The 17,302-nt window shown below is 36.5% G+C and overlaps 1 protein-coding gene across 1 annotated transcript in view; it reads right to left on the reverse strand.

Moving 5' to 3' along the window:
- LOC138048469 (leucine-rich PPR motif-containing protein, mitochondrial-like) overlaps positions 1–14,573 on the reverse strand; it is a 27,061-nt gene extending 12,488 nt beyond the window's left edge. The window contains exons 1-13 of the mRNA XM_068894654.1: positions 14,160–14,573; positions 12,497–12,622; positions 11,019–11,140; positions 9,475–9,533; positions 8,952–9,038; positions 8,808–8,846; positions 4,364–4,451; positions 3,453–3,557; positions 2,798–2,837; positions 2,514–2,665; positions 2,235–2,340; positions 1,688–1,725; positions 526–595 (exon numbers count right to left, since the gene is read on the reverse strand). Of these exons, the coding sequence (XP_068750755.1) occupies positions 526–595; positions 1,688–1,725; positions 2,235–2,340; positions 2,514–2,665; positions 2,798–2,837; positions 3,453–3,557; positions 4,364–4,451; positions 8,808–8,846; positions 8,952–9,038; positions 9,475–9,533; positions 11,019–11,140; positions 12,497–12,622; positions 14,160–14,559 (1,432 nt within the window). The 5' untranslated portion in view covers positions 14,560–14,573. The remainder of the gene's footprint in view (positions 1–525; positions 596–1,687; positions 1,726–2,234; positions 2,341–2,513; positions 2,666–2,797; positions 2,838–3,452; positions 3,558–4,363; positions 4,452–8,807; positions 8,847–8,951; positions 9,039–9,474; positions 9,534–11,018; positions 11,141–12,496; positions 12,623–14,159) is intronic.
- Between the last annotated feature and the right edge of the window lie 2,729 nt (positions 14,574–17,302).

Raw genomic sequence — 17,302 nt, forward strand, 5'->3', positions numbered from 1 at the left:
ATATTTTACACCTTTTAGCTAATTCCGGTGGGAAAAGTTTTACAACATAGGACTTCATTTGTCTTCAAATAAGCCTAATGATCTGCTTGAACGTCTGAACAGTTACCACCCTAACATCGTTTGCTCTGTCAAAGAGAATCCTGACTACTTCCTTGAAACTGCTTTTACTTACGATCATGATAAGTTCAACTGCAAAGTCCACAAAAAACCAGGGAAACTACCAACCCAATGGAAATCTTCACCTTCACCTTCAGCTTCTTGGTGTCGGAAAGCTGCTGCTTTAGGGTGGGTTGCCAGGGATACCACCCTGCAGTGCTTGGACCACAATAGGTCCATTCCGCTTTTAAGGCACCTGCAGTTTTCAAGCTCATCGATAACTGACGATGAGATTAACTTTCCTCGCTGCTTAAGTATCATTCACAGGGTTAATGATCTTAACATCCTTCTTTCACAAAAATTAATTGTTAATCTTCAAAGGTAAGGCCTCAGAACCAAACAACCAAAAAACCCAATGTGTAACAGTACCTTTAGCATCTTGATTATTAGCGTACATGGCAAGGAGTGGGTAAAAGTAGTGCACTCGAACCCTCAACTTCTGAAATCAAAGTACCAAGCTTACATGTATCAAACTATTTAACAACAAAAATGGAAATAAAATTATATACAAAGTACCAAATTAGTCTTTATAATATGCCGTCAATAAAGCATGTGATGTGATTGGCTAATAAGAAAGGAATACTCTGTGAGACTTGCATGGCAACATTTTCTGACCACTTTTACCACTGACACTTTTTTTTCTTGTTACCTCTTATTTTCAATTTGTAGTAATAATTATTATAATTAAAGAAAAATACCCAGGATGTAAAAATCCCTGTTTGTTTCCCTACATTGAACTCAAGTAATTGTTTGATGGGCCAGTGAATGATATGGCTAAGAGATTCCTTAGTGTAAGCAACCAGGAGATGAATGACGCTTAACAGAGAAAAGCTCTCTTTGACAAGGCTAAAAGCAAACTGGTCTGCATCAACCTTTCAAAGTAATGTCAAGTACGTAATGTGGTAGTAATTTTAATCATAATTAATGGTGGCAACAACATGTTTTAAATAAAAGAAATGGTAAGAGTGGTAGTAGGACAGCCACTGAGTACAGCAGAAGCATGTGACCTTAGTCGAAGCGTGTAACTAGCAACTCGTTTCCCTGGAATAAAACTGGGGATTTTAGGACGCCAATTTTACGCCCCAATATGGACAAAAATAAGATTGAAGCTGCACACATGGGAAAATGCGTAAGCTACGTCACATCCAAATATTAAAGAGATTTTTAAACTAAAAAAACCCCAGCTCTGAATAAGAGTTAAACGCTTCAAGGTCACGGGTTTCTGGTTACAGACATACTTGGAAGATTTGCTAAGCAATCAAGAAGCTAGAGTCAAATGCCTTAAACTCTTCTTACATCTCTATAGCTTCTTTCCTTGGACGTCTTTACTTACATTGTACTCTTACAAGTTACGCAATAGTTTCCCAAGGCTCATTTACATGTACCATTTCTTATTTCTTGTTGAAATCTGACTTCAATTCATAAGAAAAGAGTAACACATACGTACATACACACAAAGCCTAGCAAAGGTCACCTAAGCTTTGCATTGCTATTTTTTTTTCCTAGTTATTTTAGCTACTACTATACTTGCCTTTTGTAGCATTTCTTGCAAAATAGCACTGCTAATTTCTGACAGGTGAAAAATAAAAATGCTTGAATTGTGATTTGATTGTACTCAAGAAATTTGCAAGAAGCCTCAGATTACAGAGTTCGTATCATCACAATTAATTTTGACATTATATTGTACATAGTACAAATAATATTACTGTTTAATGTACAACAATGTACACTGTACTTGAAAAGAACAGTGATGCCCTATTCTGAATATGACATCTTTCAATTTACTGTAGATAACTGCCAACCCATGTCAGCAATACAACTCTTGACCATGACATACACTGTACCATACTGTATAATTATAAAGTACATATACAAAATCCATTTGGCACAAAAATCTCAAACAAGTCTTTGACAATAATACTGTAAGAAACAATCCTTAAAACAATTCTCAATCAAGAGCAATAAAGAGAGTAACTTGTATAAAGGTCTTAAGATGGTTTATAAAGTGTAAAAAGGTGAGGGGACCTTTGCTTCATGTTTATACAGGCAGCTTTACAACAAACATGTATGAACAGTACCTGGATTTTTTTTGTCAAATGATATGTCTAAGGCATCTTCATAGACATTTCTAAACAATCCTAATTTCTCCAGCTCACTAATGGTCACAAGAATAGCATCCACTGGCTGGAAAAAAAAAATAAAACAGACAGTGTTATTGTGTTAGAACACACACACATTTTAATTTAACCACCAGCTGGAATGATAAAACATGGGTCACTTGTAACAAAGCAAACAAGTCATTATTAAGCATTTTCAATAAAAATTATTGAAAGGCTCAATGACTGTGAACAACGCACCTGTCCAGACATGATAACTTGCTTAAGCAGGGCAAACTCTGCTCTGACAGGTGTCCTTTTGTTTGAACTTGTTTCTATCATGTGACCAAGGAAAATAAAAGCACTGTTGATCTCACCACGAGTTGCTACGGCAATCATTAGATCTTTCAAGTCTGTAGTGAAAAGAAGAAGAACAAATAATTAGTGACAAACAAAAATGCTCCAGCAGTACTGTAACAGTAGAATAATGATTATTGTTCTGACTTAAGAAGTATGTAATTAATGATATTAATTTTTGTATTTACCTCCATCAATTAGACTCCTCACAATGGGTGTTTGAAGAAGCTTTGGAAAAGAAAAAAGTACAAGGAAGCTTAAAGTACAAAGTAAATGTAAATTAGAGACTTAATTGCCTGATTTTTATTACATGTAGGTTTTTGCTCTTCAAGATGATGATGTGAGCAGAAAAAAACATTGTGTTAAAACTTGGAGCATTAGGACCAATTAAGAAAGAAGCTTAAATACACACTCCAGACACTGGACTTTCTTTGAAAAATGACACAGGCCTAAAGAAGATGGCCATGCCAGAGAGTGAACACTTGAGAGAGGGGTACTTTTGTTAACTTTAAAGCACAGTTAATTATTAAGTTAAATCAGCACTTGAAAGTGTTTTTTGTCACTCTTATGCATGCAGCTGTACAGTACACTTGCCCATATTTTGCAACGGTGTCCTATTATTTTGCTGTCGCTGTTCAAACAGCAATTATGCATAGTCTATTAAGGCCTTTTTCATGTGAATTAGAGAGCAAATCACTTGCTTATTGTCATGAAATCAGAGGTTACATGTAAGTTATCCACATTGTAATTTTATACTACACACTGTGTTAAAGGTTGTGTCAAAATCAGTAAAAAGGAATTTGCGGGTCCTTCATTAAATGACTGGCCAGAAGCCACACATACCTCGCTTATTTGAGCATGGTGACCTCGTTTTGAAAGCGAATCAAGCACTGCCAGAAACACCTTTTTGTTTGGGTACACTCGCTTTTCCTGCATCTCACTGAGAGTCTAAATAATTATTATAAAGAACAGGAAGGCAGATGAGTTTGACAGAGAAAAATGAGATGAAACCTGTTGCAACTCTGTTGTACTGCTGACTGATTTTAAAAATGGGAAACCTGCAGGAAAAACGCCTTAGTACAGATAATAGTGGTGCAATGTACAAAATACTGAAGTACTGTACAGTAAATGTAGCTCACACAAAATACTATTTTTATTTTCCCAACACCTCGAAAAGTGGACATGACAATATCAACAAAATTACTTTTAGGGGGATTGGCAATACATTTTCAGTTTCTACAAAAAACTACTGTAACAGCTACAATAACAAGGAAAAAAATAAATATATACTATGTACACAAAGTAAAAAGATAATTTTTAAGGGGTACATTGCAATGAAATTATTTCCAACACAGTACTTTCGCACATCAAAATTTTGCAAACCATCTGTAAATTACAAAATATAAAATTTCAGTGCACTGGAATTTAAAAAAAAAATGAATACAACTAAAACAGGCACATTAATTTCATAGGTTAAGGTCATAATTAAAATTTAATGTATACCCATTGACTCCCAGGGGTTCCCCTTTGACGAGTAAAATCGTCTGGCGTCAGACAGAGTAAAATACTCTGGCATTAGATTGTCTGGCCGGTTTAGGCTGGTTTGGACGTCAAAGGGTTGATGGGGACATGGGTTTTTGAGCGAGTGATTAACAAATGTCTGAACAACAATATTATAAAACAAAATTAATTTAAGTCTGAGGGAAGTCTATCTAATATTAAATAAAAGAAAAAGAAAATTAATCACCACAAACCTCCATTAAAGACTCCATATTTCCTGCTTCACCATAAATAGACAACAAAGCTGTGTAACTGTCCAACTCAGGTTCAAGGCCATTCTCCCTGAAAAAAAAAAAATCTTATGGAATGGAATAGTCTTTCACTGAGTAATTATGTCTTTAAAATGTACTCATACCGAGTCTTTAAGTTGCTGTATAATGTAGTATTATATGAATCCATATAAAAACTAACCTCACATAACCTTACATACGTACACATGAGTGTCCTGGAATAGGTGCGAGTACCTTTAGCAGGTGGTTTTTGGGTAGAGAAAGACTACAACTGTAACTAATCCAAAGAAAACTTATTTGGCTTGTGACAGTGCTGTTGAAAGCTTTGAAAATATCGTGAAATGCCTGGCTCTCTGGCATGCAAAGTAAACCTTTCTTTAAGTGGGTTGAAAATTATACTTGACTTTCATTTGGTTTCATTACACTGTACTGTTCTCAACCTCCACTGGAGGAAGAGGGCAGATCAGATATATTATACAAAGAATCAAATCAATGAAATGAGATGTGTGACTCACATCCAATGGAATTTGTCTTACATTTTAGGTACTTAGAAAAAAATGGAAATTCTGTATCTCCAACTTCCGTTGTTGATTTTGTTATGCAAATACTCGGCCAATATTTAACATTTATGATAAAATTTTAACAAAATTTAATGTAGGATCTAATATAAAGCTTGACCATCCTCTGGAGCCAATTACTTGTAGCATTTAAAAGTCAGTTACAAAAATGACCATTCTCTAACTGAATTGGTCATCCTGTTTAAACATGTTATTACTGTTATTATTATTATTATTATTATTATTATTATTATTATTATTATTATTAGTAGTAGTAGTAGTAGTAGTAGTAGTAGTAGTAGTAATGCAGTATTCGATTTGAGAAGTACTTTAACGTACACATGGAGTTTTAGTTTTGTTTTTTTTTTTCATAATTCCTCAGCCCACAGTATTGATTACAGTAGCAATAATTATTTATTTTATTTATATGGAAACCACAGTGGTCAAGTGTTTGTTCAAAGGTTGGTTGACTGTATGAGTTCTGGTCCTGCTAGTTGTTCGAAGGGTGGATAACGCTATCCCACTGGATAAATCACTATCCATTGGATAGCGCAATTGGTTCCGTAATTACTTATCCACTAGATAGTGGTTTATCATGCAGAGAGCTCTATCCATTGTTTGAACAACTGGGCCCTGGTGGGTAGTGCTATCCACCTTTTGAACCGACGTGTATTCATTCCTTGGTACATTAGCATAAATTAGTACTACGTACGGACGTGTATTCATTCCTTGGTACATTAGTTTAAATTAGTACTAAGTACGGACGTGTATTTATTCCTGGGTACCTTCGTACATTAGCACTAAGTACGGAAGTGTATTCATTCCTTGGTACGTTAGAACATTAGTTATGAGTTACGAAGGTGTATTCATTACTCGGTACGTTAGTACCTTACTACTCAGTACGGAGGTGTATTCATTCCTTGGTACGTTAGTATGTTAGTATTAAGTATGGACGTGTATTAATTCCTTGGTACGTTAGTACAGTACTAAGAAAGGAAGTGTATTCATTCCTTAATACGTTAGTACGTTAGTACTAAGTACGGAGGTGTATTCATTTCTTGGTACGTTAGTACGTTAGTACATCAGTACTAACTAAGGTAGTGTATTCATTACTTGGACATTAGTACGTCAGTACTAAGTACGGAGGTGTATTCATTCCTTGGTACGTTAGTACTAAGTACGGAGGTGTATTCATTTCTTGGTAGGTTAGTACGTTAGTACATCAGTACTAAGTAAGGTAGTGTATTCATTCCTTGGACGTTAGTACGTTAGTACTAAGTATGGACGTGTATTCATTCCTTGGTACGTTGATACGTTAGTAGTAAGTAAGGAGGTGTATTCATTCCTTGGTACGTTAGTACTAAGTACGGAAGTGTATCATTTCATTTCTTGGTATGTTAGTACGTTAGTACTAAGTACTGACGCGTATTCATTCCTTGGTACGTTAGTACTAAGTACGGAAGTGTATTCCTTCCTTAGTACGTTAGTACGTTAGTACTAAGTATGGAGGTGTATTAATTACTTAATACGTTAGTACCTTAGTACTAAGTACGGACATGTATTCATTCTTTAACACGTTAGTACGTTACTACTAAGTACGAACGCGTATTCATTCCTTGATACGTTAGTACGTTAGTACTAAGTACGACTGTGTATTCATTCCTTAATACGTTAGTACTAAGAACGGAGGTGTATTCATTTCTTGGTATGTTAGTATGTTAGTACATCAGTACTAAGTAAGGTAGTGTATTTATTCCTTGGACATTAGTACGTTAGTACTAAGTACGGAGGTGTATTCATTCTTTGGTACATTAGTACTAAGTATGGATGTGTATTCATTCCTTGGTACGTTAGTAGGTTAGTACTAAGTATGGACGTTTATTCATTTCTTAATACGTTAGTACGTTAGTACTAAGTATGGAGGTGTATTCATTTCTTGGTACGTTAGTGCTAAGTATGGACGTGTATTAAATTCCTTAATACGTTAGTACGTTACTACAAAGTATGGATGCGTATTCATTCCTTGGTACGTTAGTACGTCAGTGCTAAGTACGGAGGTGTAGGTATGCTGTTTATTTACTCGACTTGGTATGTTGCTGTGCTAGTCTTAAGTACGGAAGTTAACCGTACGTTCTTCATTTATTCTCCTGGGTAAGTTAGTAGGTTAGTACGTTGCAAGTTAGTACGCGAGTACTAAGTACTGACGTTTACCCACCTTCCTTATGTATTCGCCTCGGCACTTTAACAGGCTAGTTGTAACTATGGACGCGCACATCCTATCTTATTCAATCCCTCGGCACTTTAGTACGCTAGTATGAATTACCGACGTGTACGACCTATCTTATTTAGTCCCTCAGAACTTTAGTACGCGAGTACGAATTACCGACGTGCACGACCCATCTTATTTACTCCCTCAGAACTTTAGTACGGGAGTGCGAATTACCGACGTGCACGACCTATCTTATTTAGTCCCTCAGAACTTTAGTACGCGAGTGCGAATTACCATCGTGCACGACCTAACTTATTCAGTCCCTCTGCACTTAAGTAACCTAGTACGAATTACACGGGAAGTGCACGAGCTATCTTATTCACCTTTAGTACACTAGAACCAAAGTACCCGCATAGTCAAAGTAATGCCAAGGTAACTTTTTGCTCTTGCGCTATAAAAAGATGCCAATGTTAACAATCGAGAAAGACTAAATTAAGCAAATGCATAGATAAACGACCGATGATACAAAAAAATTATGAGACAATTGACGTCATCTTTGTAACTCCAATTCATGTCTTGAGCATATTTCACGATAACAGTAATTTTCTTATAAGCACTAAAATCATCCGTACTAAGAAAAAAAATTAAAAAAAGGACATCCTATTTTAGGCAAATAACGACAGAGTCACATTTTTTGGCAAACCAGGTTTCAAGAACTCAAGCTGTGCACACATCATTTCAAGCACAGTTGTATACAATCAGTCCTTCAGGCGATTGAAACCAATGACAAGGACAAACAAAGTGTTCTTGGCTCAATTTGGGCTCTCTTAACACATTAATTTTTACAGACATCACAATGTTGTGATGTCTGTAAAAATTAATGAGCTGAGAGAGCCCAAATTGAGCTAAGAACAGTTCAATGCTTTTGACATCGTAGTTTCAATGCTAGTACACAAAGTACAAGCGATATTGATGCACCAACGAATTAAGGTCAAACTTATCAGTCTTCAATCAAATTATAATTATTGTCATGCTACATGTATAAACACAACATACGAAAAAACAACAACAACAGATCAACAGCATGAACAACTTTCATCAAGCAGAGCAGTACAAAGCTTGTGAAGCTTGTTCTTAAATAAATGATGTTCTTCCTACTGATGAGACTAGAATCTTGGCCACACATGCATGAATCCTTTAAGAAGCTTGTTTTCTTTTTTTCTAGTCACAATGTTCAGACCTAACACAAACTTTGTTTCACATACATGTAATGTGGTAACAGAACAGCAAGGACATCAATTGATACATTCCTTACTATGGTAAAGGCACACCTTATTTAACATCGGAAGTTCCTTTACTCTCTAGAGAGTATTCTCCCAGGAAGCCGACGGTGCGCTCATTTTACCCCCATCCCCCCCTCTTTCGATCAGTGCTCCGTTTTAAGGGTATTTAAAGCTACTTAGGCTACACTGAAAGGAAAGAAGTTGAAACAAGGATGTGAGATCCGGGGATCGAACTCAGGACCTCTTGTACCAAGGCCGCGCACTAACCAACTGTGCCACCCTTGCTCCTAAAGTGTTCACTGGTTTGAGACAGTTACTGCACAAGTCATAATACTGTAATTAATTTTCATTTACTGTACCTCATGAGATCAAACACACCCAGGGCACTTTCAGGATCACTAGAGAAAAAAAAAAGTTAGAGTGTATTACCAAACAGCTGTCTTTTGCAATGCTACCAGTGGTGATTGATCATCTAATACACTGTACAGGTATATCGTGCTTACCCATTAAAACCATAAGCTGTAATAAGGGCTGCAAACACTTGCTCTGTTAGAGGCATCCCCGCTTCTCTTATAAACTCTAGAACTTTACTAGAAAATAGAATGTAATCATGATTTGATGCTGCCATAAAGTACTTTCATGCAAAGTGAAGCAAACAGAATATTTAACAATTATTCCTCGAGCCAGAATGGGCTCTGAGTCAATAGCCCATGAGGCCGAAGGCCGAATGGGCTATTGACTCAGAGGCCATGAGGGCGAGCACTAATAAATGATAGTAATTTACAAGTATCAGTTCACAGTCATTGTGGTTATGTTTTTTGAAACTGTTTTGATCCCCTTTTGTTGGTTCTCCTTGAAAATAAAGCATAGAAATTGAAACAATGCACAAAATTAACATTAATGTAATAACTATTATTGGTTAACTAGAAAACAAAAAGGGCCAATGAAGTCCAAGTAATAATTAAATCTGTAACTGTTTTCAGTGCTTTGATTAATTAAACAAACAAAGAAAAAAAAATAACATACAAAGCCCCTGCAACATCTCCTTTCAGTGCATATCCTTGAATTAGCAACAGCAAAGTGGTCTGAATAAAACAAAACAAAGGGAAATGGTTGGTAGCAATATCCTACATTATTAAATTCTCAACCTCGGATAATGCATTTCGCGTGCTTTGATTGGTTCACTCAATCTGGGTTATCAGCTCATATACCATAGTATGACCTTATATGGTAAATGATTGCGCTAAGCATTGTTAAGCTAAAAATTTCTTCACCGGAAAGTGAAATGTCTCTCTGAATAAAGCCAAAATAGGAAAAAAAAATTTTTTTGTGGAAAGTTTGGATCAATATCAGACGTATAGAAGTACGTGTGTCTGTCTGACCGCGAGGTATCACACAACATCGCATCAGTTCTCATCAAGTTTTTTCGAGTTCGCTCGGATTTTCTCGCTATTTCGCTCGTATTTCGTACTTCCAAATTTTTGGAGTTTAAGCAATTTAATAAAACAATTATTCCATTCGTGCTTGTTGGATAGGAGACTGGTTATAGCCAACTCGGCGCTACGCGCCTCGTTGTCTATGTACCATCTCATATCCAATGTGCGCTCATGGAATAATTGTTAAATATCCTACATTGCTAGTAACCAAAACAATCTGCAGGAAAAAAAAATACAAGTAAAATAAATATTTAAATAAATAATTACTTGCACCCAACAGTACAAAAATAACATTTATTTTAATGGTAATGCATCCTTAATTCTTTCCAGCTTTATTGTATGCTTCCTGTAGATATAACTGAATGAATGGCCTTTTGCATAAAAAAATAAAAAATACAGTCTTGCAGAGTGATGTGTATGATGAAAGTCAAATTCTGCTCCTGTAGCTATTCTCATGGCTGTATTGCCCAATCCTAGAATGACATGGGCGACCACAGAAGCTGCATGGGAAAGAGTTGTTTTAATAACTTGGAGGGCAAACAATTGCTCCAAACACACGAAAGAGTCCTGGTCGGCTGACAGTATCAAAAGGTATCAAAGGTTTGTTAGGTTGACAAAAGAGATGAAGAGAGGGTTTTGCTGCTCACAGCATTTCTCCTGTAACTTCTTCAAGGAGATCATATCATTTGTGGACTTCTTTGACCGGAAGCTCCACCAGCTTTCTGGTAGAATTCGTTCCGCTAGGACTTGAAGCCCTATATTTTATTGCTTTTTAATTGCATCTTACATTATCCACTGTAAGTATTATTTTGTCATCATTAATTTCACCCTTTCACCCTGAAACAGCCAGCATTGATCTAAAACCATAAAGAGTCAAATCTATTAGTGTCACTCTGAGATTAGGAAAAGGGCTTATAGCTGTACCCTCCCTCTACATAAGCAAATAAGTTTGACCTCTTTCATAAAATTTGTTCTCTCATTTCCAGAACTCACACCAACTTTACACCTTCTCTGGTGATCCAAAGTTGACCTTAGCCATCCATCAAACCTCATCAATGGTGCAGACATTTAATTACATGTACAATGTAATTAATTAAAGACATATATTGGAAACAAACATGCTTAGTACCCTACCCTATTTGGATCAATACTGTTTTTCTCCATCTTCTCGAGAATGTCTAGTGGATTGAAGTCATGGTTGTTTTGGACATACACCGATAAGAGAGCATTGTACAGCATAACATCTGGCTTGACACCTGTGTATAAACTGGATTATAAGAAATGGCAGAAAAAATAACAAGTACGTAAGAGAATCTGAATTTATTTTTGAACATGTTTCACAGTTGAAAAAGGTACAATCATACTATAAGACTTAGTAAAGTATTATTTTGTCAGGTACTGTGATTAAAAAAGTCGGACAAAATTGTTTTTAATAGTTCAGCCCTGCCGAATTTAAATGGCAAAGATGGAATGCATTTCTGTAAAAACTCTAAGATTTGCACAATGCACATGTACAGTGTACAATGTATACACCACTCTCCTTGACTTGCAACCTTGTGAAAAGAAATCCCAGGAGATACTACATGTAATAACAATAGCCTTGTTTGCTCTGCTCATGAGAGAGCTACCTGTACAGTACAGTGTTGTTTATGGCACCAATATGTGGCAGAGATGATGCACTGTAACATGCAACTCAAGGATTTCTTTACATTTGGATGCAGTACCAATAATATTGGGCTTTGATCTAGAGCAATAATTACCTGTAATAATAGAGAACGCATGTTTTATGAGTCAAATGAGTCAATGAGTCAATGAGTCATAAGTCATGAGTCAATGGACTCACAGTCAATATAGCAATAATTTGTTGATTAAGCCTAAGCCCTCGTTTCAGTGACTAGGCCTAAGCACTCTCTGAAATTTTAGCTTTCATTTTATGGTTTAATTAACTGCACTAACTCGTTGACTCATTGACTCATTGACTCATAAATACTTGACACTCGTAATAATAATATTTTTATTTCTGCAATTTTCTTACATGTACAGTGTAAGTCTGAACAAACAAACCATTGAGCACCAACCACCAAACTGTAATTTGCCTTTCATCAATCAAACTTTCAAAGCCAAGGTGATTTCAAGAAGCTGAGTTGAGCCAAAATCATCCCTTGGAAAGATGCTGTGTTAGCCTGGTTCATTGAATACATGTACATGTACATTGGTATGACATTTCCTGAAAATTCTCAGAGTGACACAAGTGGGTTTGAAGGTTATACTGTCAAGCAAAAGCCACCCAGAAAATTAATTAGCCAAGATTTTAAGCAGAGATTACTTGTTACTACGTGTAAGTGTGTGCGCTTTTTAGAATGTTTACTCTTAAAAGACCAGCTATTGGCACCTTTGTTTCTCTTGGTGAGAAAGTCAATACCCTACTGTTCAAAATTATAATGGAAGCCAAAAGACACTTTGGCAGTTGGCAATGAAGGTGAGATTCCACAGTATCATGAAAAGCACAGTAACAGAACAAAATGTATATGCAAATCTAATGCAGGATCTACATGAACTTTGAGGATAATAGAATAAAAATTGATGTAGAGGAAAATTGTCCCTGCACTTACCAATCTCCATTAATCGATCCCAAAAATAATGTGCTAACTTTACTCTATCCTCTGGCTTTTCAAACAACAGCTCTGTACCGCAATTTCGCATAACCTGATAGGCTTGTAAAGATGTGATTCCACCCTCTGTGAAAAATAGCAGTGTTTAATCTTATTTTACTGTTATATAATAATTCAGAAGACGCATGATTTTTCCACAAGTTTACTGGCATAATAAAACATAGCTGATTGACCAATCAGAGCACGTGCATTGATTTAGTTATTATATAAATGTAGGTATATATTAAATTTATGTAAATTGGTCTTATATATAATTTAAAGAGATGTCCAAGCTGGTAATCCAATCAAATGAATCATGTAACAGACTTAAAAACTTCAAAAGACCTGCTTTTTACATCTGCTGATTCCCTAGGGGAGTGAATCCTGCTCCAAATGATCTATGTTTTTGGGAAGTTGTTAAAAACAAGCTTATGCAACAAATTTTGACACCCTGGAGGTCAAGAACAACAAGTATGAAGTTGAGTACTTCCATTGATCAAAAATTATTGGACAAAACCAATAAGTTTGTAAACTTTTGTCCTACGCACTATACACTGTAACATGCATGTATAGCATTGTCAAATGAGGGCTCTGAAAGCGAAAAAACTTAGCAGTCTTGTCACTTTAGCTCAATACCATTAAATCAAGTTAAACATTAACATGATTCTGAATACAGTGTAACGATCCTGGCTCTTAAGTTTAAGTGCCCCCGTGATAAAAAAAATCACTTTCTTTTTTCTTCAGATTTTGAAAGTGTGTTTCCTTAACACCTGACTTTGATTTTTATCACAAGGCCCTTTACTTTGCGTATAAGTTTTGGATTTCATGGTCCGCCATTACTCACGTTTAAAACTGACCGATTGGACCTCAGAGGGTTGGATCCAGAGAAAAATGACATCAAAGGCTCACTAGCTTAAAATTTCAGCGTGTGAATGCACCTTATTTACATATGAAAAACGCGAGTTTAAAGCCTGAAAGCCCAAAACTCCCATGCTGCATATCAATTCTGTGGCGTACACATGCCTTGCATTCTTAAACTACATGAATATACGTATTAAGCCTTTCACGTCATTTTCTCCTGGATCCAGCTCTCTTAAGATCTTAAAGTTAGTAATGTTGTAATATTAAATAGGAAAATTCCAGTTAAAATAAACAGTTGTCTTTTTTAAATCAAGGCTTAAGACTTTGGTCGCTTGGTGTTTAGTTAACATAGTCTTGAAATCCAAAGAAAAATAACACTTGATTTTTTGGTCATAAAGCACTTTAAGTTAAGTCAAGATTTTTAAGAGAAAAAATTCACAACTGCACAAAAAGATAAAATCTTATGAGGTATATACTTAACCTACGAACAGTTAGTAAGCTTGAGCTAATGAATATAGAAAAGATTAAAAAAGATTGATACATAACCATCAGGATCCTTTGACTGCGTTATGTAATCAAGCAAAGGCCTTTTCTAGTTCTCACTGAACAGGTGAGATGAATACACGTAATATTATATTATATTATATTATATCGGAACTTTTTTCTTTTAAGTTTCTTAATTTTCAGAACACGAGTATTGAGACTTGTTTTTTTTAAAGGTAATACTGCTTGTCAAATGAGCATATGGCTGAATATTGCCTACCTCGTTCAAGAATCTCTTCGAAGGCTCTAATCAAGTGAGATTTCATCACCAGTGTACCCAGCTGTCTGATTTGCCTCTGATATTTTAAGTCTCCTCCTTGAGATGGATTGGCCCGTTTTCCCTGCAAATCTTGATTATCACTTTCTATACTGACACCGGGGGAAGCGACAGGTCTGGCACGTTCTGTCTGATTTTGGAAACGATTGTCGATGTCTTCTTCGCTGGCCGAAGATTCATTTGACATATATCTTGAACCGGATAGGCACGGCTGACATACTTTCCAGACATGCTCTCTGTAAAAGCTTGGAGATTTTCGTTTATAAATGAAGGGATTTCTTGAATTGTACGACGCCAAAAGCCTACAAGTTCTTGCCGCACAACCCCTCAGAAGGGCAGCCATTTTTTTCCATGTGGGACTTAGTAACCTGGCGTCAGGAAATCTAAGTAACAGTCTGGATCGGTCCCAGGGTTTTCCTAATTCAAGACTGCAAAGGTTTAAGTCCCAAGAATCTGAAAAATTTGGGGTGGGGTCGTACCTCTGGGTGAACACTATATTAGGGAGCTTAAGCACGCGCGTTTTTGAGACACGGACGACAACCGGAAGAGAACATTTCGCGTTCCAGGACAGTGGTGTCTCCCAGATTTTTATACTAACCATCTCTAATGGGGAAAAGATCTTAGCAATGTAAATGTGATTGTGTGAAAACAGTTAAAAGGGACAACAGCTCACTTCCGGTTGCCGTCCCCGTCTCAAAAACGCGCGTGCTTAAGCTCCCTGATCATTACATTTTCATTGTATAGTGTCGAACTGCCTATTGTTTCTGTACCAAATCCATTGTTATCTTTGTTCGTTCTATTGTTCTTTTGCCCAATCCTGAACCTCGTTCAGTGAGGTACGACACGACCCAAAATTCTGGAGGACAAACAAAGAGTATTATGGAATTTTTTAATGTGGCCTATTTCCTGTTTTCGCAAATCCCATAAAACAGTTTATTTTGGGGGGTTATTTTTATTCGCTATTTTCACAGATCCCATATATCAGTTCATTTTTGGGGTTCTTTTGCATTAAAACAATGGATATCCAGTTCACTGAAGCAATGATGCAGTCCCAAGAGTAAATAACTTGTATTGTTTTTAGGCAAACAACCCCCAAAACGTAATGCATTATGGGGATGGGAAAATAGCATATTAAAACAATGGATATCCATTCACTGATATTCGGGAGTTTCGAAGCAAGCAACCGTGGACAATTTTCCTGTCGGTGTACGTTGGATCGGTAGCTTGATCTGATCGGCGATATTTCAAGTTGATAAACTAAATAATTTAATCAAGATCCGATACAACGTATATTTGATTTTAGTGATGTACACTAAAATCAAATCTACGTTGTATCGGCTTTTGCTTAAAATATTTAGTTTCTCAACTGATATTCGCCTCGATACTCACCTCGCCTTCGGCGAATAATAGTTAATTATCAGCGCTGGTTGGTTGTACTTGAATTAAATGAAAATAAAGTAGATGATTATTGCACGGTCATCAGCTAAGCGGTTTTTTTTTTTTCAAAATGGCCGCAAGCCGTTTTGTGGAGATGACAGACTAAGAAATTAATTGTTAAAAAAAAATGCATATTTGTCAAAGAATCACCTATGCAGGTGATTATACTAAAACTAGTTTACCTAAATGGTAGAAATGCTGCCGAGGGTAAGGGAAATGTTCAATTATGCATGCGGTAATTTAACGACGGTTCGTGCTTGGAATTGAAGGAATATTTTGCTCGGTTTTGCGCCGGGCCGGTAAAAAACGTGCCCCCCCCCCCCCCCCCACCCCCCCAAACTGGACCTTTAACTGGATCTCCTTCTTGAGCCCACTCGAGAGAAGAAAGAAAACAATAGATTGTTTTCACAGTGACGTCATCAAATTCTAGAATAAAAATAGCAAGGTCTCCTGAATTTTTTTATCTAAAGGAAGTTGAGGATGACTTGGAAATAAATCTTCTTTCAAGTTTCCAGTTCGGTGACGTCTTTCGTTTTCAAAATACAGCAATAGACCACTTTTGATAGATTAAAATTCAGTCCTAAACAAAAGACATCATCTCGAGGCTCTAGGGAATAAACTCATACAAATCCTTATAATTATTTATTCCCCAGAGCCTCGAGATGATGCCTTTTGTGTAGGAGTGAATTTTAATATATCGAAAGTGGTCTATTGTCACCTTGCATGACATCATGATACAAAGCTATTTGGTTGAAAAAAAAGTCTGTCCCTATAAGTCTCAGCAGTTTGAGTCTTTCGTGTATATTAGGAGATGTGTTCATACACATGTATTTTTTTATCTCATGAGCGAAAAGTAAGCGCTTTCATCGCAAAATGAACTACAGATGTTTTCGTTGATTACCAGCCACCATGTTCTTGGACCACATGACGTCTCCATACAAAACTCTATAAAGTTGCATGAAACGCTTCGACAAATAACTGAGAGACGATGTACCGCATAGACCTGAGAATTGCAGAGGTGGTTAAAGGATTTGTTTCCTACAACATTCCAAGTTCTTGGCCTTTTTCACTGAACGATTTCGAATTTATTCTTTTGTTGTGTGACAGTGAAACTATCTGCAGTTTTATTAGGATACGAGAGACGAAATGAAAAACTGAGCAGAGCAATCATACTGCGCATCTAAATTCCTCCATTCGCACATAACCACAATTCCTTGCGCCTTTGACCACAATCCCTTGCGTTCGGAGGAAAAACGTGTTCTCGCGATTACAGAGCTGCCTCGTTCGTTCACTTCTGGCTCGCTCACGGCAGGAGCGACAATTATTCACTTCAGGCTCGGGGGATATCGGTGAATAAAAACCGAGACGAAGTCAAGGTTTTTATTTACCGATAGTCACCTCGCCTTCGCAGAATAATTGTTAATTGTTTTTGTGTAAAGAATCCCCAAAACGTATTGCATTATGGGATGGGGAAATAGTTTATTAGGGAAAGATGATAGAGAATGCGAATAGAAAGGAATTCACTCGTGTGACCAGTAGTTGTTTCTTTTTTAATGAAACAAAATAAAGAGAATAGTATGTAAAGACTAGTCGAGCCCGATTGTTTTCATTGCTTTGAGATTTAGAATAGGGCAAGACAAGCTGGCTTT

The sequence above is a fragment of the Montipora capricornis genome, chromosome 5 (genome assembly GCF_036669925.1).
Source record: "Montipora capricornis isolate CH-2021 chromosome 5, ASM3666992v2, whole genome shotgun sequence".
Lineage (NCBI taxonomy): Eukaryota > Metazoa > Cnidaria > Anthozoa > Scleractinia > Acroporidae > Montipora > Montipora capricornis.